The sequence below is a fragment of the Fukomys damarensis genome, unplaced genomic scaffold (genome assembly GCF_012274545.1).
Source record: "Fukomys damarensis isolate Sample0158 unplaced genomic scaffold, DMR_v1.0_HiC HiC_scaffold_35, whole genome shotgun sequence".
Classification (NCBI taxonomy): domain Eukaryota; kingdom Metazoa; phylum Chordata; class Mammalia; order Rodentia; family Bathyergidae; genus Fukomys; species Fukomys damarensis.
Window position 1 is genome coordinate 18,676,000 of NW_022900947.1, and position 24,520 is coordinate 18,700,519.

At 46.1% G+C, this 24,520-nt stretch overlaps 1 protein-coding gene across 2 annotated transcripts in view; it reads right to left on the reverse strand.

Moving 5' to 3' along the window:
• The window catches only part of Sel1l3 (SEL1L family member 3), an 89,119-nt gene that overhangs the window by 45,594 nt on the left and 19,005 nt on the right, over positions 1-24,520 (reverse strand). For both annotated transcript variants that reach the window (XM_010608473.2, XM_010608472.2), the window contains exons 6-10: positions 16,943-17,075; positions 15,231-15,363; positions 13,578-13,718; positions 2,005-2,216; positions 33-212 (exon numbers count right to left, since the gene is read on the reverse strand). In XM_010608473.2, the coding sequence (XP_010606775.1) occupies positions 33-212; positions 2,005-2,216; positions 13,578-13,718; positions 15,231-15,363; positions 16,943-17,075 (799 nt within the window). The remainder of the gene's footprint in view (positions 1-32; positions 213-2,004; positions 2,217-13,577; positions 13,719-15,230; positions 15,364-16,942; positions 17,076-24,520) is intronic.

Sequence of the window (24,520 nt, forward strand, 5' to 3'; positions counted from 1 at the left end):
GGCTGTGACCGTTTCCAACGTCTCCACTGTACCTGATCTCCCTGCAGCGTGTGCTGGTCGAGGGGTGTCTTCGTGGCAATGCTGCTGTAGTAGGCGTATGACAGTTCCCAGTCCAAGGGGTAGGTGTCGACGCCCTGGTAGTGCTTGTACCCGAGATTCATTGAAGACAGTCTCTCACTGCCCTGGCCGCCGACCAAACTGTACAACATGCCCTGTTGGGAAGAAATTGGCAAAGTGTTCAGAAGAACGGAGGTCGGGTCATAATATCCTAACACCGAAAGGTCATACAGCCCTCTCCCCATATATAATCCAGTCATCCCAGAAATGTTAACTGGCTCATGTTTGAAATGAAACTCTAGAAAAGCCAGACCAAATTTTGAATGACTCACAAATTCCATAGCATCTGTCCTTACATCCAAGAGCTTAAAATGTCCTGAGCTGTGGCTTTTCTTGGTAGAAATGGGGACCTTCCCTGACTTCTCTCTGTACTGTTTTGTGTATCTGCCAATTATCCTAAAGACCCCAGTGCTGGGTCAGCTATGTCCGTCCATGCCTCAGCCTCACACTTTCATTCTTTCTTTTGGTACCGGGGATTGAACCTGGGTCCTTGTACTTGCGAGGCAGGCACCGGAACCACTGAGCTAAATCCCCAGTCCAACCTCATACTTTCAGAGAGTTAGTCTGGAAGGATTCTTAGAGGTGGGTTGGATCAACAACCGTATTTCATACTTGAGGGAACTGAGGCCAGAAAGATGAAGTCATTTGTCTATGGTCAACCACCCACTTTGTGGCACAAAGAGGGCTAGAAGTTTCTGTACTATTATCCCTTAGTGAGGACTATTCAGAAATTGAGGAAAACACTCCAAGAGTCAGGAGCATCTATAAACCAGAAACATCACAAATGAATCACTGGAAAGGAACGTGGCACCTCCTGGGTAGGGCTGAACAGTATGAGTTTCTGCAAGGCCGAAGAAACAATCTTCTGTGCAAGGCTGAAAACTGAAAGTGATCAGAGACCACTCACTAGTAGTTCTTGTGATGGTAATTTTGGGGGTCAACTCAACTGCAATTTTGAGTGCCCAGTTTAAACATGATTTCTCTGAGAGTCTGTGGAGGTTGCTGTTTCCACACAAGATTAGCATTGGTGCTACTGGGCTGAGTGAGACCGGACAGCCCTCCCCAGTGTGCTAGGCTGCACCCCATTCCTTGAGATCCTGAACAGAACTGAAGGCAGGGGAAGGAGGAATCTGTCTTTTCGCTTTTCAACTGCTGGCCTGAGTGGGACATTGGTCTTCTCCTGCCCTTGGACTGGAATTAATACCATCAGCTCCCCTGGCCTCTGGCCTCCACGCCTGGTCTAGAAATAGAACCCTGGCTTTTCTGGCCTCCCACTTACAGATAGATGATAAATCAGAGGTCTTCTCAGGCTGTATAATTTCATGAGCCAATTCTTCACAATAAATCTCTTCCAAGATATATAATCCCATTGGTTCTGTCTCTCTGGAGAACCCTGACTAATGCACTTAGGGAAATGTGACTCTAAATGTTAGGCAAGTTGCATCATCAATATGGATTCAAAGCTGAAAAGGAAACTGTCAGCTACGGTGTTTATTTTGATGACGGAAGGCTGGATGTGATAACACTGTGCTTAGAGGTCCAAATGGGTTCTCTTAGCTAAAAGCAATAGGAGACAATAGTCTCACGGTCAGAGTAGTCACACCAATCAGGGTGCCCCTTTCCCCAAGGACTGAAAGTGTGGTAAACCCGGCCCAAACTGTCCTGTAGATGGTGTCCCCAACAGACCCCCACGACTGTGTGCAGAAATGGATGAAGAATATACTGAAAACCAGGTATCTTGTATTTACATGGTCCCAGGATGTTTATCTTGGATGTAAGGATTTTTAAAGGATGCAGAAGAGCTGCAAGATGTCCATCCTAGCAGGGGCATGATTTGCAAATATACCAGGGGTGACTGATGCTCCTGGAACCCACAAAATACTCCACCTGCAGTGGATCCCGAGGTACATTTAATCCAGTTTCATAGAAGACTGCTAGGTAGTAGGATGCTTTATGGTATCCGCAGCAGCTGGAATCCATCAGAAAGGGGACGACAGAGCTAATTTGGTGAAGACCGTCAGCTCTGGAGAGTCTCTTTACAGCCTTCTCAAATATCCTCCCACCGATTTCTAATACAGATTCATTCTGGCTCCTTGACACTGTAAATAACACAATTCACAGCGCACAAAATTAATTACCATGAGATCGACGTGGCTTTAGAAAGAAGAGGAGAGAGCCAATTAAATCACCTGAGTTATTGATAGAGTTGGTTCTGCAGTACCTTGAAATATACCACCTTCCAGGGAGGTAAATTAAACCTTTTGGGGATGCCATGATGTCATTCTGTAAATAGCTTTTTCTTTGGCACTAAATGACAGTTTAGTATCTTGGGAAAAGAAGATGTGCCTCACATAGCAGAGAGTCCCCAAAAGAGTAATTTACTCAGTGTAATTCAGGACCACTGAAACTTCCAGAGGGACTTCTTTTCTCTCTTTTTCAGTCTTACTGAAAAAGGATATGTTTTTATCCCAGAAATAGTTCTGTTCTAAAAAGTTAGGCCAAGAATCTTATTTAGAGATGCTTCCTCATCATCTTTTTCTTCTAGTTTTTCTCATGGGTCTCTAAATACATCAACAACAGCAACAACAAAAAGTCTGCATTTATCCAGAGCTTACAACATGCCAAGTACAGGGTTAAGTGTCTTAAGCAAATTATGTCACTTGATCTGAGCAGTCTTATGAGGTCAATGTTATTAACCAATTCACTTTTCACAGAAGGGGACTGAGGCCTGAAGAAGCAAAACAAATTGTGAAAAGTTATAGAGGCTGGTAACCTTTGCACCTCGCTTTGCAGGTCGCCAAAGCCAAAGTTCACATTCCGTTTGCTGCGCATACACATGGAGAGAGACTTGTCACACAGCTGCTTTAAGTCACATGATGCCTCCTGTGACACAGTTCTGCCATTACTCTATAAGCTCGTCAACATCTAAGCCCAAATGATCAAGCTTTTCCTACAGCCATACCACCCTCAGCGCTCCCAAACTCATCTGTTCTCAGAAGCTAAGCAGAGTCAGCCTGGTCAGTACTTGGATGGGAGACCAAATGATCAAATTTGATGACCCTGTAATGCAACCGTTAGAGTCTTCTAAAAATCTATGTTCATTATTCATCTCTCTTATTACAAATTTAGCCAACACATGTTTACTCTTTACAACACGCAAAGCCCTTTCCCAGGTGCCATGTTATAACAGATCGTACAGGACTGAACAGATGTTATTTACATGTAACTGAGGGCTTAAGTTGTATGTAAATAGTGTCAACTTGAATGTCAAGGTAAATGTCAGTTTAAGACTAAAATTTCACCTGCCTAAAAATGGTTACAGCCAATGTATTCCTTTTCTTCACTCAATCCAAAATAAAAATGTTATTAAAAACTACTTTCAGGAGGGAGCAAGAGACTTGCTCTAGACAGCACCCCCCACCAAGGAGTAAGCAGAGAAGAGTTGCCAATATGGGAAGGTCTCGGACTAGGTTTATCTAAGAGCAATTTCTTTGCAGAGGTTCCTGCCAAAAACAGAGGTCAAGATCAGAAAGATCCTGGAAGGAAATTGCGAAAGCTGAGAAACTGTTGTGAGCTGGTGCTGGTCCCTGGGGAGACACAGGTTCCGTGCTGTCCCTGAGTGGGGGACCCTGAGCCTGCATTGGAGGTCCCTGTACCATGCGACTCCTCCCCCACCAGCTGCTTCTGCTTTGGCTCCTTTGATCACAGCACCCAGCATGATTGAGGTTAAAAAAAATTAGCTTACTAAACAATTGGAGTGGCTTTTTCCCCCTATATTTTTCTTTTAGCTCCTTAAGGAATTGGCTGTCAGAGAAATCAAACAATGCAGATTTGTGTAAAATAAAAACAGGAGTCTCCATCTTCCCCAATCTTCAGTTAATAGCGAAGTTAGAGACTATTAAAAGCTTGGTATAGAAACTTGGAGACTTCTTCTTTGCATATACAATAATTCATATACACATCTATTTGCATATATGCATAAACATTTTCTTTCCAAAAATGGTATATTATGCTACTACAAATTCTGTCAACTTGCTTTTTAAAATTATCTATTATGAGCAACTTTCTGTAGCTGTTGAAGCTCATTCTGTTTTAACAGCAAGCTATTCCTTGCTATCCATGGGCAATGGCTTCCAGACCTTCCCCCGGTACCCCAAATCCTTGAAAGTCCAAGTCTCATATATAAATGGGCATTGTATTTACATATAAACTATGCACATCCATCCATGTACTTTAAATCATTATGTGATGATTACAGTATCTAATACAATGTAACTGCTATTGAAAATAGATGTTACACTGTAGTTTTAGGGACTAATGACAAGAAAAAGTGTCTGTACATGTTTGTTACAGATGCAATTTTCTTGTGAGTATTTTCTTTCCTTTGGTGGTGCTACGGATTGAACCCAGGGGGACTGTGCATGGCAGGTAAGGGCTCTACCACAGGAATACACACCCAGTTAATTCTACAAGTGTTCCTGATCCATACTTGGCGAAAGACACAGAACCCTGGAATACAGAGCACGGAATTTTATAGCTGCACCATTTCCCCAACTATTTCTTTATTTTTAGACTTTTGGGTGGCTTTCGGGGATTTTGCTTTATTTAACCAAGAGCATGGCACTAAACATCCTGGACACTCCCCCTGTTCATCTGTCGGGATTCGTCTGAATGATAACATCCTTTTCCCATCAGAAGTCTAGAGATCTCCTTGTGGATTTTCCTTTTCATGGATGAAAGAACTCCACCCTGTTCAACCATTAGCCACAGTAGGAACCTTCTTCCTTGGATTCAATAAGCACAGTAGCCTTCAGACAGGGCTGCGATGTAACTTCGGCTGCTACTTAACTTCGGCTGCTACTTATTCATATATTTACTGTTAAATATGCACTTATTTCAGAAGCGTCTCTGTGCATATTCCCAGCACTGCCTGATTAACATTTCGTTAATGCTTCATTCCTGCCTCATTTGCTCTGCCAAATGACTACCTAAGACAATGGGTTTTGTCTGAGTACACACTGACCAGGGCTTTGTAGACCCAGAGGAGAAAGAGGTTCCAAACCAAATAAAAGTCCAAATGAAACACTTGTCCTGCTGAATGCTGGTGCAAAACCCCAGAAATCATTAGCAGCACAGCCCAGGTTGCCAGGACTGCTGGAGAATGGACAGCAAAACCAGAGCCCTTCGCTAAGCTTGAACTGAAAACTTTGCAGACTGAAACATGGGCAGGCACTAAAGACTTTTGTGTTTCTTTTACACATTTACAATTCTGAACTTCTCCAAAGTATTACCAATCAGAATTTCCTCTGCAAAAATCTAAACAATTTTCTGTCCTAGTGACTTTAATAAAAAATAAATAAACATTTTAAGGTAAAATTACTGATTTTGCCCATTTGTTGAAGTCTGAATTCCAACTGTTGTTTCAAATCAAAGCCATGATATCTAGTGATATTGCAAAACTGGCAATATTAAAGTCAGCTTAATGAAACTGTTAATTTCACCCATCTGGTTTAGCATATGCATTTTTTTTCTACTTGATCTGTAACTAAAAACATTCCTTGTTTATGGAAATTAATGGTGTAATGAAGAAACAAACAAGAGAAGAGCCATTTCCCATTTTCCTTTCTCTATGAAGAGAGAAGGAACAAAAGCCACAACCATCATTAATTAACCTCTGCTATTTTCCAAGTAGCACAGCACTGTTTATTTGCTCTTTTTTTGTCTTCTATAATAACGGCAGAAGGTCACCATTTGTGTGATCATCATTAGAAGAAGCAAGAGCACCACAGGCGAAGGTAGCCCCTTGGCGAAGGCCCAGAGCAGAAGTCAGGGTCTGATTGGGAATTCAGGAGAATGGCGCCTGGCTCCCTGTGGGAGGGACAGAGACATCAATAGGAAAGCCATTTTTAGTTTCCAGCTTCCGAAGGGTGTAATGCATCCAAGTAGAAGTTTGAAAGAGGAAAAAAAAAAAAAAAGTAAAAGGAGAAAATGCCATTTAACCATTAAAAGGAGTGTTCTTCACCAACTTTACTGGTTTAAAAAACACAGCACATTCCTCATTTGCATTCTGCTCCTGTAAGCTCCAGGGACGCCCAAAGATTAAGGAGCTGGCTTATATCATTCTCAAAAGTGAATTATTTGCACCTTTTGGTACTGTCTACATTTTCTAGCTTTACACGTGGCCTTTTTCTCCCTTCTCTTCCTTCCTTCCCTCTTTCCCTCTTTACATCTTTCCCTCCTCTCTCTCCCCACCCCTTGCAGGACTATTATTTTCTGGATGGGAAAATTATAGCCCATTCTTTGTGTTCTTCTTCATGATTCTGTGCATTAAAAAAAACCTAAAATGTATGCTTTGAAGAAATAATAATAAAGGTAATGGTTCTTCAACAAACAACAGTGAGAGATCAGCCTTAAAAGGAATTGGTATCCTGGTGTTACTCTGTAATACAACTGTACTTCTATGATGTCTTTGCTCTGCATTTTAGGGCTTCTAAATAAACACTGCAATTGTGGGCAAAAAATGAAATGACAAACAAAGTCGAGTTTTGCTAGTGGCACCAGCAGGCCCTGGACATCTCTTCCCGACTCTCTGTGCTCCAGGCAGCCGCACTGGGAGACGAACTGAGCCTCCAACCTGCCTCCTCCCACAGCATCATTTCCTGGCAGATCCTGGGCTTCCTGCGGCCCACAGGCACCAGTTCTGTGGGCTCAGCGGTGCCTGGTGCCCGAATAAGGGAGAGAGGAAGTGAACAATTTCAGCTCGGGGTGGATAAGGGCCCCAAGGGACGTGCTGGCCAGCTCACCGGCCTCACTCTCCTGTCCCTCCCTGGCTGCGTGACACCTGCTCAGAACCCTGGAGCCTTTGTGTCCTTCTTCCCCTCTCCCTTCCGTCCCCAGCCCTCAGGCCTTAAGCCTTCTCTGCCCTTGCCATTCCTGAGCCTCTCTCCAGCCCACTCCCGTCAATGTCACCTCGCTTTCCTAGAATGGAACTCCACTCAAAGGGTTTCTGAGTTCAAACACTTCTGTTTTGACATGGAAGGTGTGACAGAAGGGCAAAAGAAAGAAATAGCCTATACAACTCTTAAATAATGAAAAATGCGCACACTGAAACACTACTGGACCAGCATTAGAAAAAACCTAAATGCTAATAGGCCGATTTCTATGCCCAGGCAAGAGTCCTCTTCCTAGAAAACTAGGGGCTCCCCGGGGAACATCCCAGGTATTGACAGACCGGATCCCCCACCTGAAGATCTGACAGGGGATCTCCTGCTGGATGCCACCACAGAGCCTGGACAGGGATGTGGCAGCATGGGAGAATTCCCAGGCCATCAAGGCAATCAGGATGCAGAGCCCTGGCTCTGGAATGCCAGGGGCAGGGAGGGTCTGGGGATACATCTGTCAGTACTGCAGCTGGCACTGGAGAGCGCTGCCGTCTTTAATTCAAAGGCTCGCAAACTCTGGGAGGGGAGGGGCACTCTCCGCTGTACATCAGAGAGATTGGTGGGCAGGGCTGCACTCAGGGCCTGGTTAGCACCTCAACTGTCAGCACTGAACAAGTTTCCCTTCCACCCTGGGGGAGTTTGGCACTGTGATTCTCAGTGTGGTTGCCCCAGGACCTAGCACAGTGCTGGGGATACCCAAGCTCTGGATTAAGAATTGAGTTCCCATGTGCCTTGGGGCTGTTCTACCCCTGGGCACTTATATCTCAACCACCAGATTACAGATAATATGAGAGCAAGCTCCAAGCGCTACATTGCTGGAAATCCTTTGTAAATGGGTGTGCACAGACCTGAGAAGGATGCTGGGGTGCTTTTGTGCAGTGAAAAGCTAGCAAACAGGGTGCTACTGGACCCAGGAAACAACTATGCAGACAGAGCTAGAACCTCAGCTCTTGAGAGGGCACAGGCTCAGGAGGAGTGGGAGAAAGGAGAAAAATGTACAGAGATGAGAATAAGCCCAGGGTACTCCAAGAGTCAGGATGGGAGCAATGGCTTGGTGAGGGCAGACCTTGAACCTGTGTCCCCGGAAGTCATATCCCTCATTCTTTCTTGATTCATTGACCCGACAAAGATGGTTTGAGTACAGTATGTAGGATGAGCTCCTTATTCATTTGGAGTGCATTCGGTATAAGTAGACATTAAGGTGAGGGCCAGCTTCCTGTCAAGGCACTCTTCCTGTGTCTGAGGACTCTACATGCTAGCGTGGATGCAGCTGGATAAACCGACTTTCATAATGTGTGGAGATGTCATGGGAGAGGGGATTCCTGCAAGACAGAGAGCGGGAATGGGCGAGGTAGCCAGGGGCCAGGACACAAGAGAGAAGACCGAGAGGTGTATCTGGGTTGGGACGTGCAGGCTGCTTGCCTTGCAGGTGAGCAGAGGAGTGAGGTAGGGACGGTGTGGTCTTTGGAGAGCATGTGGCACAGAGGTGTCGCACAGGGTCACAAGGATTCTGGGCATTGACGGCGCATGCTCTGCGCTCTTGCAGGATCTGCGGGCACTCAGAGGCACAAGCTAGACACCTTCGCTTGCAGCTGAGGGAGTGCCAGAGACACACAAGATCCCACAGGGCTAAGGCAAAGCCGGTCCTGTCCACCCAGTGCCTTTCTGTCCAGGAAGCTCTTTCACAGACAGAGCCTTGTATTCTAATCCCCAGGAAAACAGACTCTCCCCAGTATATAGGCTGCTGCTCAAAAAATAAACTACCCTGCGTGCCTATGAAGAGAGCTGCCATTAAAAACAAAGGAAGAAAATAAGAAACGTTGTTGGGAACATGGAAAATGGGAACCCTCGTGCACTGTCGGTGGGAACAGCAAGAGGTGCAGCTGCTATGGAAACGGAATGGAGGTTCCTCCAAACAATTAAACCCAGCATCACCATATGACCCAGCAATCCTGCTTCTGGATATGTGTCCAACAGAACTGAGAGCAAATATCTTTGAAGATATCTGCTACGTTCACAGCAGCATTATTCACATTAGCCAAGAGGGGGAGGCAGCCCAAGTGTCCCCGATGGACGGATAGACAAAGTGGGGTCTATGAAACTAGCCAGTCACAGGAAGACAAAACCTGATGACCCCACGTTGATGAGGTCTCCAAAGGAGTCAGACTCCCAGAACAGGATGGTGGCTTTTGGGGGGCTGGGGAAAGGGGGGCACTGGGGCTTTCGAAGACAGTGTAGAATTTCAGTTTTTCAGTGTGCTGAAGGTATTGGAGCTCCACTGCACAGCAGTGTGAGTATATGTAACGCTATTGGACTTCACAGTTTTAAAACAGGTAGGAAGGGGAATTTTGTCTTATGTGTATTTGGCCACAGTTAAAAATTAAGCAGTACAAAATGACAAAGAGGACAGATGTAAACCTGTGGCGATTCTCTTCTGCCTTAGATATCCAGGTCGTCGTTCTGGCCCCGCGCGAGGAGGACATGGTGGCTGCCTGTGCACTTCCCATCTGGTAATGAACCTGAGCTCCCCCACCCCGAGGAGCTCCCTTCTCTCCTCTGAAGTGCGATGTTGGCTTGGACCAGAGCAGAGTCAGAGTCCTGAGGGGGAACCACGCTCACGTCTGGGAAGGGTGCCTCCCTCAGGCGGAATCGAAAAGGGCAGGGCATCTTTTTGTACCATCGTAGCTGTCACAAAACCCAGGACAATTTATCCCACAAGTGAACCTTCCAGGGGACCTGAGGGGCTGAGGTGTTTCCTCATGCTTGGCCTCAGTAACTCTCGTTCACACTACAGCCTTTGTTCATTCTTTGCTCTATCCTGGCTCACGGGGCGGGGGCTCTCAGTCAATACCCATTTAGTGAATGAATGAATGGCACGCAAGTGACAACACACTACTGAGTCAAACACCATCTCTGGTACTGCACCTGTTCAGACCCCGCAGCAAGAGTTCCAAGCACCGAACATCTCACCCTAGAGTCCATTCTCATCACTTATCTCAGATAGGAAAGACGCAATAGGACGAACATTGTGGTATGTCTTGCATTACTATAACAAAACACCCAAAGCATGCTGACTTTACAGAGCAAAGGGGGTTGGTTTGGCTCACAGTTCCAGAAGTTCAAGTACACAGTGCTGGCACTGGCCTGGTTTTGGTGAAGGCCTCATGTCGGGAGCACTTTCAAGAAAGAGAGATCACATCACACAGGACCTGGAAAGCGGACAATGGATTGGGCCGACTCTTGTAACACCTAGATCTCTCCAGAGCTCAGGATGGCACAGAAACAACTTAAATCCTTTCTGAGGCTGGTGTCTCCTCCCACCAGGCCCCACTTCACCTCCCAACTCGCCACACTAGGAACCAAGGCGACAAACCACAAACTATCCAAACTATCGCAAAAAGATGTCCCAGTGATGTCTGCTCATCAGCAGGTAAACAGACTTCAAATCCAATTCCTGTAAGCCAGAGTTGTGCAAAGTGCGACAGGATAAGCAAGATCCTCCCTAATGGCACCATGACCTTAGAAGAAGGGTACTGGAGAGAAGAGGAACAGAATAAGTCAGGAAAGTCTTGCTATTACCCTTTCTACAGACTGGGGTAAAGACCTGTTAAAAGTGTAAACATATCTTTTAACGTCAATGTGCAAAATCAAAGTTTCTGCATATTCACCAGCTGGGTACAAAGTATGACACCGATCCCTCTCCTGGGTTAGCTGGAAGATGCTATTATGGCCCCAAGCAAGGGCACCATGCCAGGTGGAGAGATGAATTTGAAGGAGTGTGTGCCCTCGTTCTGCAGGAAGCTCCTTGGTCTCTCCAATGTAACCCAGAAAAGCTGAAGAATGGGGCCTGGGGGCTGGTTCTGGAGATCCATCCACCCACCCTGCGTGCTCCCTTCCCCATCGGAGCAGAAGCAAGCAAGTGGGTGGCAGAGGCCTTGGTGGCAGCAGAGACCCTCAGGATATGCTCCTCCCTGCTCTTCTAATTTGGCCCCAGAAGTACCCGCTGGCAGGTCTGGTACAAACAGCGGGTCCTAAATCAGCACCTCTGGCTTTGGGACCCCATCCTCCCCACCGGACGGGGGACCTCTGCGCCTAACCAAGGTGGCTGGAACTCTCAGAAACCAAACAGTTCTTCAGCACTGTGGTGCAGGAAGTCTTCAGACTGGAGTGCGCATGATTTAGTTTTTAATTAGATTCCGACGCCAGGCTTCTGTGGAGAATAAAATAGTCCTAAATTCTTGTAAGCAAGACTTTGAGCTGCAAAAATAACATGGAAACATTCTTACTGAGAGTATTTTCTTTAAAAAGAATGGATTGTGAAAATGATTCACTCCTGCTCCCGACCAGCAAAACTATATTTAAATATGATCAGATCTCAGAGAAACTCTCTTGAGGTGGATGTGGTGGCAGCCCATGTAGCCTCAACTCCTCAGATAGTTCGCATCTCCCTCTTCTCCACAGGGCAGCTCTGCCTGAATCCCTTCAAATTACCTCCACCCAGTCATCAGCACAAAGACATGGACAACAGGCACTCAGCAAGGGGGCACCTGGGCTCCTTGGGCACTGGTGACTTGGCAGGGTCCAGGGACACTGCTGGCAAAAGCAGGGTATGGGTGGGGAGCCATTGATATCTAGGGAGTGTAGGCCAGGAAGGCAGCTAAACGTCCTCCTCTGCATGGGGAGCCCCAACCACAGAATCCCCTGGCAGCTTCCTAAGGGCTCCCTGGGGGCTGGGGCCACTGTACGAATTCCACACTCACATCGACTCTTTGACTGTGATGCCAGGAGATAGGTACAGGCCCATTCTGCAGATGAGGAAACTAAGGGTCAGAGAAATGAAGACATTTTCTCAAGAGCACACTGTGAGTGCTAATTAATCCTGGAGCCAGGCCACCTGCCTCAAGAGGCCCACATTGTCACAGAATATGAAATAGCATGGCCTCCCGGCTCCACAAGGGGCCCAGGTCCCAGTCATGGGTCATTCAGAGCCACCCTTCTCGGCTGCTTTAGCTCCATCTCCATCACTGGCCCACTCAAACCCGCATCCCTTCTTCTCAGCACCATAGCAACACACTCCTTCTAAGGACTCCATCGCCCTCTGTGAACCTCTCTTTTCCCACTGCAGCCAGCAAAACCTCAAAACCCCACCAGCTCACACCTCTGTCCCTGCCTAAAGCCCCAGCCTCCTCTAAGACACAGCCAGGAGTGCGTGGGCAGCTCGCTCTCCGGGGCTCTTCTGGCCACTCTGCCCCTTCTGTACCCTGCAACGTCCGGTCTCATTTCTACCTCTCCACTTCACTTAGCCGTAAACACCACAGACCCTCCACGAATCAGCCCCAATGCTGTCTCCTCAAGGCAGAACTGACTACCCCTTTCTTTGAGCCTTGGCTTCCACAGCTTTTATTGAAATGTACTACAACCTGTCTCTGCTTTCAAGCCCGTCCCTCCAAGGCAGGGACCCTGATCATCTCTCGTATCTGTGCAGTCCAGCCGAGGACCTCAGTAGTGGCTCAGCGAGGACCGAAAGAGTGAAAGATGAAATATCTCATGTGCCTGTGTTCTTCCAGAACAGGAGCACTACTCTCTGCAGAGAAAATCAATCTATGCCACTGGGCACTGTCATTCTCAGGAAGCTCGTTTCAACATCACCAGCACTCAGAGAGCTGGATCTGGGCCCAGGAATGCGGCAGGTGCCCCTCACCAGGAGGACAGCTATGTGCACCCCCTCTCCGCTTCCTCCTGTCTCTGGCCTCGCGTGCTCCTCCTAACAGGCATGTTTTCAAGATTCCCTATGGCTAGACAGTGAGTACTTAATTCATTAAGCAAACCCAAATTGCAGTGAGCACAAAGAGAAGCTGGCAACATTTGGAAGGGATACACAAATTCCTGAGATGATGCTTAATGTGTATTTCAAACCAGGAGTCTCAGCCTGGGGATGTAGCACAGGGGCAGAGCACTTTCCAGGCCTACGTGAGGCCCAGGGTTGGATCCCCAGCACCGTGAATAAAGAGTATTCCCAAACCAGGAGTTTCAACTTCAAATACCTAAGGCCCAGAGAGGTCAGATCCACAGAGGTAGCAAGACCGTGGATGGAGAGTGCACCTGGACCTGTACCTCGCCTGCACCACCCCCGCGCATGGAAAGAGGAGGACCAGGGCTTTGGATTTTTCCAGAGACTTTCAAGGCAGTTAAATTCTTTTAAAATACACAATAAGGTATTCTGCAAACCCACTGCCTTTGGGGATCAGCTCCACTGAGCACTGTCCGTTTGAGGCCTTGGCCTTAGATAAAGAATTACTTGAGCGACTCCTAAATTTAAGTTTTTGTATTTAGTGTTGGAAATGTGCACAGATATATTGAGCGTTGTGGACAGACAAGGGCAGAATTTAAATGTGAAATTAAGCTAGAACACTGGGGTTAAAAATAACATCGAGGCATAAATTGCCAAAGAGGGTGAGCGAGACAGAAAAGTAGGGACCCTTTCAAATAGGCACCCAAACCAAAGCAAGGCTCAATTACCAGTCAGCGAATCCATCTCCAGCAAGGCCTGGAGCAAGCTGGGGTGCTTATCTTTCAGCTCCTTCTCCCAGGGAAAGGCTCTGCACATCATGGGTCTCCCATATCTGTGCCTGAGGTCCAGGTAGGAGTTTCGGAGGTCACCTACACAGAAGCACAGACACCACACCCTTAGGAGAGGCAAAGCCCCCATCCTCCAAAGCCCTTCTTCCTGCAGGGACCCGGGGTGAATGGTCAGACCTAACATCACTGGGTGCTGGAAGGGTCCTTCAGGAATCTGAAATTGGCCCCTGTGCCTTGGCCTTGAGGGCAGCGTTGAGAGCCAAGTCCAGGGGCAACTGGCCAAAGCCGTGGGTGGCTGGTGACTAATTCTGGGGAAATGAGCAGCTGGCCTCTGGCCTGTCCCTGGGAGGCAGCTGATATCTAGGTCACTTGCTTGGCATGTGAGTTGAAGAGCAAAGCCCAAGGAACCCCAGTGAAGAGAGGGCAGTGTGGCAACTGAAGACATTAGGAAAGTCCCCAAGGCCACCAAGCAGATCGGCGGGCAAGGCTGCCTCCCAACTTAGTTTCTCTCCTGCTTGGGTTGCACGGACAGCACTGTATTTTCCAGATGGTGCAGGAGTGAGAACAGCAACTGAGGGCCAGGACAGCCTATCCTTGAGTGGAAGTGCAGAACTGCTGCCCTCTTCCTTCACCTGTCACCACCTCTGGTCACGACGTAAGCTGGCTGGGACATGACTGCGGAGCAGACATCCACTACAGCCTGGACAGGAAGTCCTGCTCCGGAGATAGGGAGATGCACAGGCAAGGCTGAAATAGTCAGTTCTCTCTGGCTGATGGCAAAGGCCCCACAGGAATTTCTCTTCCAGAAGCAACATATGCCACTGGCTCTAGTGCCACCATATCAAACAAGAAGATCTGGAGCACAGAGAAGTTTATCGGTGCCAGAGCCAAGCAGGAACACTGGGAGAGGAGACAGGACCACGTTTTGGAACTCAGTAGCTGGGATGAGTAAAACAAGGTCCCTGCACATAGGGGCCCGCATAAACACAGGCCTTCTAAAACCTCCTCCTGTTGCGATTTACCAAGGTCTTCCAGGAGTCAGTTTCAAGGATTTAAAAAAGATAAAACTGAGCCCCAAACAACAAAGTCATTGTTCAACAATTCTGAAAGCTAATATTCAGATATTAATGGCCCAAGACAAGAGGGCACGGATAGGGAAACATTCCTAACGATTAATTTGTCTTCCAATTCATTTTGATTTTCTTAGATTGGCCTTATGGATAGGAACAATGCCACACAAGGCTCAAGACAGTCTCTTGTTTTTTTGTTTTTTCCTTTTTGGTACCGGGGATCCAACTCAGGTCCTTGCGCTTGTGAGGCAGGCGGTGGCACCACTGAGCTGAATCCCACACGGGTATGCGAGAGCTGGGAGGTGTGTTTGGGTGCTTGGCTGTTCGTTGGTGTGGGGTTTCTGGGAACTCGAGGGGACTGCACACTTTCATTCACATCTACCTGCGAAGGGCTCAGTGTCACACTGTCCCCATCGGGATCCGAGACAAGTCACACGCACTCCACTTCAGTCTCCCCGGGAGAAGCCACGCGCATTGACACAAAGGCACCGAGCTTCGGACGCCCCAGATGCCCCATACTCACATGCTCCCTGCCTCTCGGCCTCCAGCTGGACCCCGGATGCATACACGGATATTATCTCTTGAACCTCAGCACACCGCTCATAATGTAACTCGATTTGTTCAGCAAGTTGCTTTTCGAGGAAAGGATTAAGGATCTACAAGAAGGCAAGAAAATCAAATAAGCGCAACTGTCTTCAAATACCCATTGATTGACCTCTCTGAGGACGAGTGTGGGTTGACTTCTTTCTCCCATGAATCAGCAGGTGGCTTGTTTGTTTGCCTTGGATTTGCAAACCAAGAGTTTTTAGTACGAATTCAGGGACATCACCTCCGCTTCCTTTGTGTGGTATCTTTTTCTCTGCGCTGCTTCTAAAATGGCAGGATTTCCCAGAGAGCAGACCTCCACCTTCTCCCTTTCCCCTGCCGTCGCTGTCCCCAGACCTCCAATTCTCACTCAGGAAAGCCAACTCCTCCAGGCTGTGCCTGCCACCTGGGTCCCTCCTCCCATTTCCTTCTGCTTGGCGGGCTCCTACTCCACCTCCAGGAGCCGCATGGAAAGCCCCTGCTTTGGTACACACTTCCTACCTACCCGGCAACCTCCCTTGTGGGCAGACGCACTGGTTGTGGGAATTAAACTGTGTCTTGTATTTCTTTATGATTTATTGATTGAAGACCCAGAAAAAGAAAGGCTCAGAGTCAGGGTATTTATCTTAACTCCGTGTGTTTCAAAATGCAGGCTTGGACCCAATAAAAGGCATGAAATTATTTAGTACATTGTAACCAGCAGGGTGGATGGTATTTTTTGTTTTTATAAAGTAGAAAACCAAATAACGGGATCCGTTGAACATAGCAAGGGTATGTATGCATTCTTAGCAAACTTTTTGTTTCAGGTGTGTGTGGGGCTAAATAAATAAGTACTGTGTGTGATACTAATTAAACCATCTTCAAATCACTTTTAAAGCTACCATTCTAACTTACCTCACCTCAGCACATAACGGCACCTAGTAGGTATTTAGTGAGGGTTTACTGCACACATGAATAAATGGACTTCCTTTTTCCCTTTTCTTAGCATTCTCTAGGCTTTGGCCCATGACCGGGGTGACTGGGGTGTCCCCATTCTTCCTAATGACGACTCTGCCGAGTGACTCTTGTTTTTTCCAGAGCAAACTCCTTCTTTGGTGTCAGATGGGCCCTTGGTTCCTCCTGTGCGAGTACCCTTCCCTCTGGGTCAGGCCTTTGGAGCACCAGGCAGTTCCGGGTCTGGATGAGAAGCCTGAGCTGCAAGCTCGGCTCTAACACAAAGCCCTCAGGGCTCTGCACAACCACAGGCAACTAACTCAGTGGGAGCCAGAGCAGGGAACAGCACAGAGATTCTAATTCGCCATCGCCTGATACTTTAAATAACAGTGTAGAAAAAGAAGCTTTACCAAATAACTAAGATTCTCTCCTTTCATTAGCTTAATCACTAGATAGGCAACAGACTGATAAAAATCTACTCTATAATTAAGCTAGTAGTTATTAAAACAGGAGAAGTAAATGGTTTCCATTTTATGAGTACTAAATGAACCAAATGTTAACAGAAATCTATTATTTTGTTGGCTGAGGGGAGCCTTAACATTAATTATGTTTGGTGGCAGGGCTGATGCCTGGTCGGGGGAAATCTTTTGTTTACATGGAGTTCGGAGCCCCACAGGGGCACAGCCTTAACCCACAGGGGCCCAGATGCCTGCTCACCTGTGTGGGGTGCAGGCTGCGGAGGCGATAGTACTTCAGGGGTCCAAAGAATCCTTCAATGCCTGCCACGTACCTGCTCCCTCCAATAATGAAGTAACCAGCTGTGTCATTGTAATGGAAATCTTCGTAGAAGCTGCAGAAGAATGCAAAAGATTAGGAAGCCCTAGGCTGCAAAAAGACTGCTTAAAAAGAGTCTCTTTCATTGTCCCTTCTTGACTAAACCCACCTGCCAGAAATCCTCGCAGGGGTCCAGAAGGAAAGACCACCTTGAGGTCGGAAAGATTTGGAGTAGGGTCCCAACTGTTCTACTGGTAACCTGGGTCTGGTCCCTCAACTTCTCTGAGAGTGTTTTCCTTTTGTGAAATGATGATTCCTCACAGCATTGTAAGAGTTAGGTAAAGACGTGAAACAAGCAGCAGAGCGCCCAGCCTACAGTAAACAGTCAGTATGCGTTGGATACTGAAGGCAGAGATACTGCTGGGAATCAGTGGACTTATCTGGAATTGCTGGTTTAACTGGAAATAGTTCCCTCTTCAAGGAAAAAAATTGTTGAAGGAATACATAGTGGCGGTGGGGGTAAATATAAATAATAGGCTGTGGATCGAGATGGAGGTAAATTCAGTTAGGGAGAGGACACAGGTAATGGTCAGAGGTCCACACCGCCCCTGAGGGTCTGAAGCACCAGCAAAGAAATGGAGAAAAAGTGGACCGGTGTGTAAGAAACCCGTACCAGGTCCTGCCAGCTTTGTTGATTTTTCACCAAAGACAGAAAGGACAGGCCCAGCTACCCGGTGAGCCCAGGACATGAGCTTTGTTGACATGAAGCTTTACAAAGAGAACGAGGACTCAGAGACCCCTGCCTCACAGTTCATTAAGTACAGAAATACAACACAGAATACAGAGAATAGTTTTTGACCTATGAAACAGGAGAACGGATTTTTTTTTTGGTATTTGCATAGACTGTTAGTACAAGAGATGTGCAAAATATAAGATGAATGTTTAAATTTTTAAAATTATTACAGTAATCCATTCAACCTAGCTATTCCCCTTCTGGGTATTTAAAGACTTAAAGACATCATATTACAAAGACACATGCATACCCATGTTTATAGCACAACTCCTCGTAGCTAAATCTTGGAAGTGTCCTATACGTCCATCAACAGATAAACAGAAAAAAGAAAATGTGGTATTTATACACAATGGAGTACTACTCTGCCATAAAGAAGGATAGACTTGAGTCATTTGTAGGAAAATGAATGTTACCTTGAGATCATGCTATTATGTGAAATAAATCAGATACAATAGACCCTTGACTTACAAACTCAATTGGTTCCCAAGGGCTGATTGTAACTCAAGTTGGTCAGCTGAAGGCTCAGGCTCCTGTACACAGCCTTCAAAGTCGCTCTCCTGTACCCAGGCAGATCTAAGTGTCCTTAGAGACACTGGCCCAGGATTTCTCAATTAACTCCACACAGGGAAAGGATGTTGTAATGTTCCTTCCAGAACTCTTTAAGGGTTAGATCTATATCTGAAACCATCCGGAAGCACAAGCAGATGACATTCAGGCTGTAACTCAAGACTTTGGTCATAAGTTAAAACTAAAATTTCAGTCATAACCCACGTTCATATGTCAGTCTCGTCGTAGCTCGAGGGTCTACTGTATACAAGCTTAAATATAAGAAACCCAAAGTATAAACAAATTAAAGAGAAAACTCGCAAGTAACAGGGAAAGAGAGAGATAGAACTTTTGCAAAAGGGAAAGGGATGGAGAAATGGCAGGAAGGGTGAGGGCAGGGAAGGGAAGGGGAGGTAGAGCAGAATTAAGATGTGCTATGTACATGTACCAACTCCCCACACAAAATGTAATCATTTTGTACTGTAAATGTGTGCTAATATTTTTTAAAATTATCACAGTAAAAGACACATTGCCACCAGTCCCCCTCGAATACTCCCCGTCACAGTGAATGCACTCATCCTAACGTTCTTGCCACTTTCTGAAGCACTTCTGCAAGTCCTCTTTCCTGAGGGTCGCTACAAGGTGTGATAAAAAGCATAGTGCTTACTACTGCTGAGTGCCACCTACTGGAGAGACAGTTCATAAAAACCTTACAGTACGTTCTCATCTGCCTTATTCACCGGATCTGGCACCATGCAATTTCTGTCTCTTGTCCAAAGACAAGCTGGCCATAAAACATCTTGAAAAGATTCAGGACACCGAAGCAACCATGTCAGTGCAGCTAAAGACACCCACGGAAGAGGACTTGCAGAAAAGCTTCAGAAAAGGCCACAAAGGATGGGGTAAGTGGGTGTGGACTGGGGAGGAGTATTTTGAAGGGGATTAAGGACAAAGTGTCTTTTACTGTAATACATTTTTAAAATTCCAACATTCACCATAATTTTCAATCACACCTTGTAAATGCCAGAGACTAATAAAAGTACTTCCCCAGGATAGGGGAGTGAGAGGCAGAGTTAGAAATTTAATTACAATTTTATCTAGCTTTTTATTTTTTCCTTTCTTCCCTTTTTTAGTTCTGATTTTTAAAACCATATGCAATTGTTACCTATTTAAAAATTAAGATAGGAATGGGGATGAGGTTTGAGCAGAGCACATGTGAACAGCAGGGGTGAGGAAAGGGTCAAGACACAGCAAGTGAAAAGCCAGGCAGAGAAGAAAAAGGAATGGAGTGCAGAGGGCAGACAGAAACACAGAGGAAGGAAACGAAGTGTCAGGCAGGCAGCCAGGAGCCTGGGGGAGCCCAGGAAGCCAAGGGCCGAGGTGATCTGAACAGGGCAAGCTACCCACAGTCGGACCATGGAAGCCAGGCAGCCCACACTATTCCAGGACTGGGGAGGGAACCCAACTCCAGCAGGTGCATCTGGCTGACCAGAATCAGGGAGGGTGGAGAAATAGACAAGCTTCAGCCACAGCAACTTACAGCAGCCAGTGAACACCGGGAAATTCATCAGCTTTCTGCAAACACAACCCAAAGGGAAAGGAAATGCTCTGTCCCATGGCGTTTGTCTTTTCAGAATCTCAGCCCTAAAAGACTAGGAAAAGATGAAGGATTTTGCCCACCTTTTCAGAAGAGTCCACCAAGTCATTAACTCCTAGAGTACGATCTGAATCTGTTTTTCAAGACCCTGAAAGACTTGACTATTCCAACAACTCTCATGAGACTGCCTGGCTTGCAAAGGTGGGAAGCAGTTTCTTGCAGTAAATCTCTCTTCTCTCCATTAACCAAACTCACAGCGACCTGAGGACCCCACTCCTTGCAAACCCTACTCACAGAGGCCCGGGACCCACCCTCTGGAGCCTGCACCTCTGCATTTTAGAAACAGAAATGGTGATGACACCACCTGCTGGGCTACTGTGAGGGTTCAATAAACTACAGGTTGAGAGTCCCTTGTCCAAATTGCTTGTGAACAATTTGGGACCCTTCAGATTTTGAAGGTTTTCAGATTTTGCAATGTTCACATAGACTTTTACAGATGGTACTTACCTAATCTAATAATCTGAAATTAGAAATGCTCTGAAGTCTGAATTTTTTTTTTTGAGCATCTCAAATGCTCCCAAAGCTGACAGTGTCAAAAAATTGTTAGACTTTACAGCATTTTGATTTTCAAATTTTCTCATTACAAATGCTCGAGTTTTAATACATAAACTAAGCTTTTAGAACAGCACTAGGCACACAGTAGGTGCCACAACTGTTAGCTACAGTTATTATTATTTGCCCAGTCCACTGCTGGACTTTTAAAAAATTTGGAGGGTTTTTGAAACAGGGTCTCATTATGTAGCCCAGGCTGTCCTTAAACTCACTACATGGCCCAGGCTAGCCTCAAACTCCTGGCAATGCTCCTGCCTCAGCCTCTCAAATGCTGGTACTACAGGAACCATATCTGGCCCACCCTTGGACATTTGCTCCCATTTTTCAAATTACTCTCAGTAACAGTAAGATGTGTTTGTTCTTAAACCAGTCCATGGCAACTGTATGGTCACTGTAATGGTGCTGTTTACTTAAATATGCAACCCTGCAAAAAAAGGAGTGGGAAAGAGTATTCTTCCTTTAAAAGCAATTTTTTCATAAAGTCATCAATAAGGAGGTTACTAAAAATGGTTATTGAATGAAGACAATTGTAAAATGCTGAGAAATAAATTAAGAAACCTAGATGGGTTTTGGGGTCTGATAGATTCACGAATGTCTTTGTTTTCTTTTGGAACAAACAAAAATTGGATGCTATGTATGCAAAAAAATAAAAATAAAAAGAAAGAAAAAGCCACAGGGAACTCCAATTTGCAGATGAAAGGAAAAACCTCGTCTAGAAAGATAGGCAAATGAACACACACTTCTATAGATGCCCTCATTTTCCATGAAGGACACAGTCCAAGATCCCAGTGGCTTCCTGATATCTGAGATATACTGAATTTTATATATACTATATTTTTCTTATACATACATATGTGTGCTATGTTTTAATTTATATAATAGGCTCACTGAAAGATTAACAGTGACTAATAATAATGTAGTACTGTTATAACAATATATTGTAACAGAAGTTATACGAATATGATTTCTCTCAAAACATCATATTACTGTACTTACAGTGTGTGTGTTTGTATGTGACATGCTGGGCACTGAACCCAGGGCCTTGTGCATGCTAGATAAGTACTCTGCCACTGAGCTAATCCTCAGTCCCCTGTACTCACCTTCCTGTGACAATGTTGGGGGGCATTAAAGAAAGCACTTATGGCTTCTCTTTGGCATTTCTGCATAGCCAGCATCACAGTTGTTGCTCTTTGGGACCATTATTAAGTAAAATAGGGTTACTTGAACACAGGTGCTTCAATCTGTCAACAGTTGGTCTGATAACAAAATTCTAAATCCCTAACAGGCAGGTAACATATACTGCATGGAAACACTGGACCAAAAGATGAATCACACTGCAGACAGTATGAGGTGGGGGAGCATGATTTTATTATGCTACTCAGCACAGCATGCTGTTTAAAATTTATTTATTTTGGGAATTTGATGTTTAGTATTTTGAGAACTCAACTGACCATACTAAAAAAAAAAAAAAAAAGCAAAACCTCAGAAAAGGGGGAACTGCTAGAATCTCTGCTTTTACTGAGTTTTTCAACTGATAGCAAATTACTCAGTCCCTATGGCACCAGATTCTAGGGTTTTTTTTTTTCATTATTATTATCAACTGTCAGGACATCTGTCTAGCTTGATCTCAATCTGCATCTCTACCTCGACGCTCCCACATTTTCCCCTCTGACATCCTCAATGTCTGCACAAAGATCGCAAGGGATTCCTTGTCCTGTGCACTCACTGTTTGGTGGGCATCAATTTCACTGATATAAAAGTTGAGAAAGTCTGTTCCAAAGCCCAAACCGTCTCTGGAAACCCTCAGGTGTGCTGGCGCACCCTTGACTCTTACCTAGACACAGAGGGCTCTATTTTATTACTGCGGAGCACAGTGGCCTGAAAGAATCACTGAGGTTGTTAGGTTGGCGTCACTCAGGAGGAGGAAACAGCTTCACTCAGTTTAAGGTCTCTCTATTAGGGGGACTTAGGGCGTCCAGAGGCCACCCCTCACCCCCATAGGGACTCTCATCTGCAGTGCGAGATCTTCGGGACCTGATCTAAATCCTGACCCCCTCTCCTTCTGCTGTCCTCTGGAGCTACCCTTTCTGTTGCCTTCCTAGCATTCACCACAATTTGTAATTTTCAATGGACTTGTGAATGTACTTATTTTAATGCCTTTCTCTCCGGCTAGATATTTTTTAGCTTCCTGAAGCCAGGGTCTGTGTTCTTTCTGTTTATTATTTTATTCCAAGAATCAAGCACTATGTCTGGTACATGATATATGCTCAGTAAATGTGCTGAATGGATGAATTAATTCAACACTCTAGAGGCCTGAGGTTGTCACCTGTCGCTGAGTATTACCGACAATCTCTCATTTGTTCATGGCACTGTGTCCCTGAGCACTTAATTCATGGTCTTCCTATACCACTTTCTCGGGCTAACAGCCTAGGCGATGTTTGCATTGCAAGAATTAACAGCAGAAGGAGGGCTATGAGGCTTTCTTGAAACACCAATAACCAGGATGGCCAAAAGTTTTGATGCTCTTTAACTGCTTGGTGCACCATGAAAGTGGGGTTCCCTCTAAGAATGAGATTCCAGCTATCTAACCACAGGGACCCAGGAGAGACCTGCACATCCTGCACAGCCTGGTTCTCCTGGTGGGGGTCCCAGGAGCACAGGGGCTCACTGAGGCAGTGACAAAGCCCACCAAGTCTGGATGCTGCGAGTAGCACTAGGTAAGGAGTTGCTGGATGCCTTAATGGATTTTGAATCCCTGAAATTTTATGCGATCATATTGATCCTGTCTTTGATTAACATGTGGCTATTTTGTTCATCACGGATTATTTGCATTCATTTTGATTTTTTGAAATATCGTAGTAAGACTTTTTAAAAATCACAATTACTGTTCGGTTGAGCTGTGTCCCCTCCTCATTTGTATATTGAAACCTGAAGCCCTAAGCCGGGCGTGGTGGCACATGCCTATAATCCCAGCACTTGGGAGGCTGAAGCAGGAGTATCTCTGTGAGTTCGAGATCAGCCTGGGCTACCTAGTGAGTTCCAGGTCAGTCTCAACTACATAGTAGACCCTGTCTCAAAAAAACGAAAAAAGAAACCTGAAGCCCTGTATCTTGGACCGTGACCTTATGTGGAAACAGGGTCACGGAAGATGTAATTAGGTATGGTGGGGTCAGCATGGAGCAGGTGGCTTCCTGATCCACACTGGTAGTGTCCTCATCCGTAGGGGACATTTGGACACAGGCAAGCACCCAGGGAGAACAGCTTGCGAAGGTGGAGTTACACTGCCAAAGCCAGGAGCTGCTGGAAGCCCAGAAAATGGCCAGGCAGATTCTTCCCTGGCGCCCGCAGAGAGGCGTAGCCCTGCCCAGATGGCAACCTTGAGCCTCTAGAACTGAGAAGATGGAGCTTTGCTGTGAAAACAGTTTGGTACTTGGTTGCAGCAGCTCAAGCCTGACTTTTGGGCACTCCCTGATTTTTATGTTCAGGGCTTGTCCCTCCCACTCCTCACCCTGGTCTGGCCAAGATCACACTAGTACCTCGGTGAACAACTCACTCATGTCGCAGAGGTCCAGAGAAAAGGATGTCCTTACACAGAAAATGAAACGGAGCTTGTGACATTCAGTCAGTTGTCAAAATTGTCCTAAGTTGGAGTGTGTGACAGAGAAGGAGAAAGCTACTGTTTTAGATTGTCACGACCTGAAACATAAACCAGCTCCTAACATCTTAAGCCCACATCACAGAACATGGCACCAAAGGAGCAGGGGCTCTGTTTCTTCAAATAACTCTGAACTTCTCTATTCTTGAACGCGTCAGAAGCCCCACGGCCACTGTCAGAGAACAGAAAAGTGCTGTCTGTTCAATGCTTTCGGCTGGCACGGATCTACCTTGGTGCGCTTTCATGCTGGGTCTCTCACCTCCTTCCCTAGGCCTCGATACAGCTATTAAGTCACTTCCTGACCTTCTCTTTGCAGGG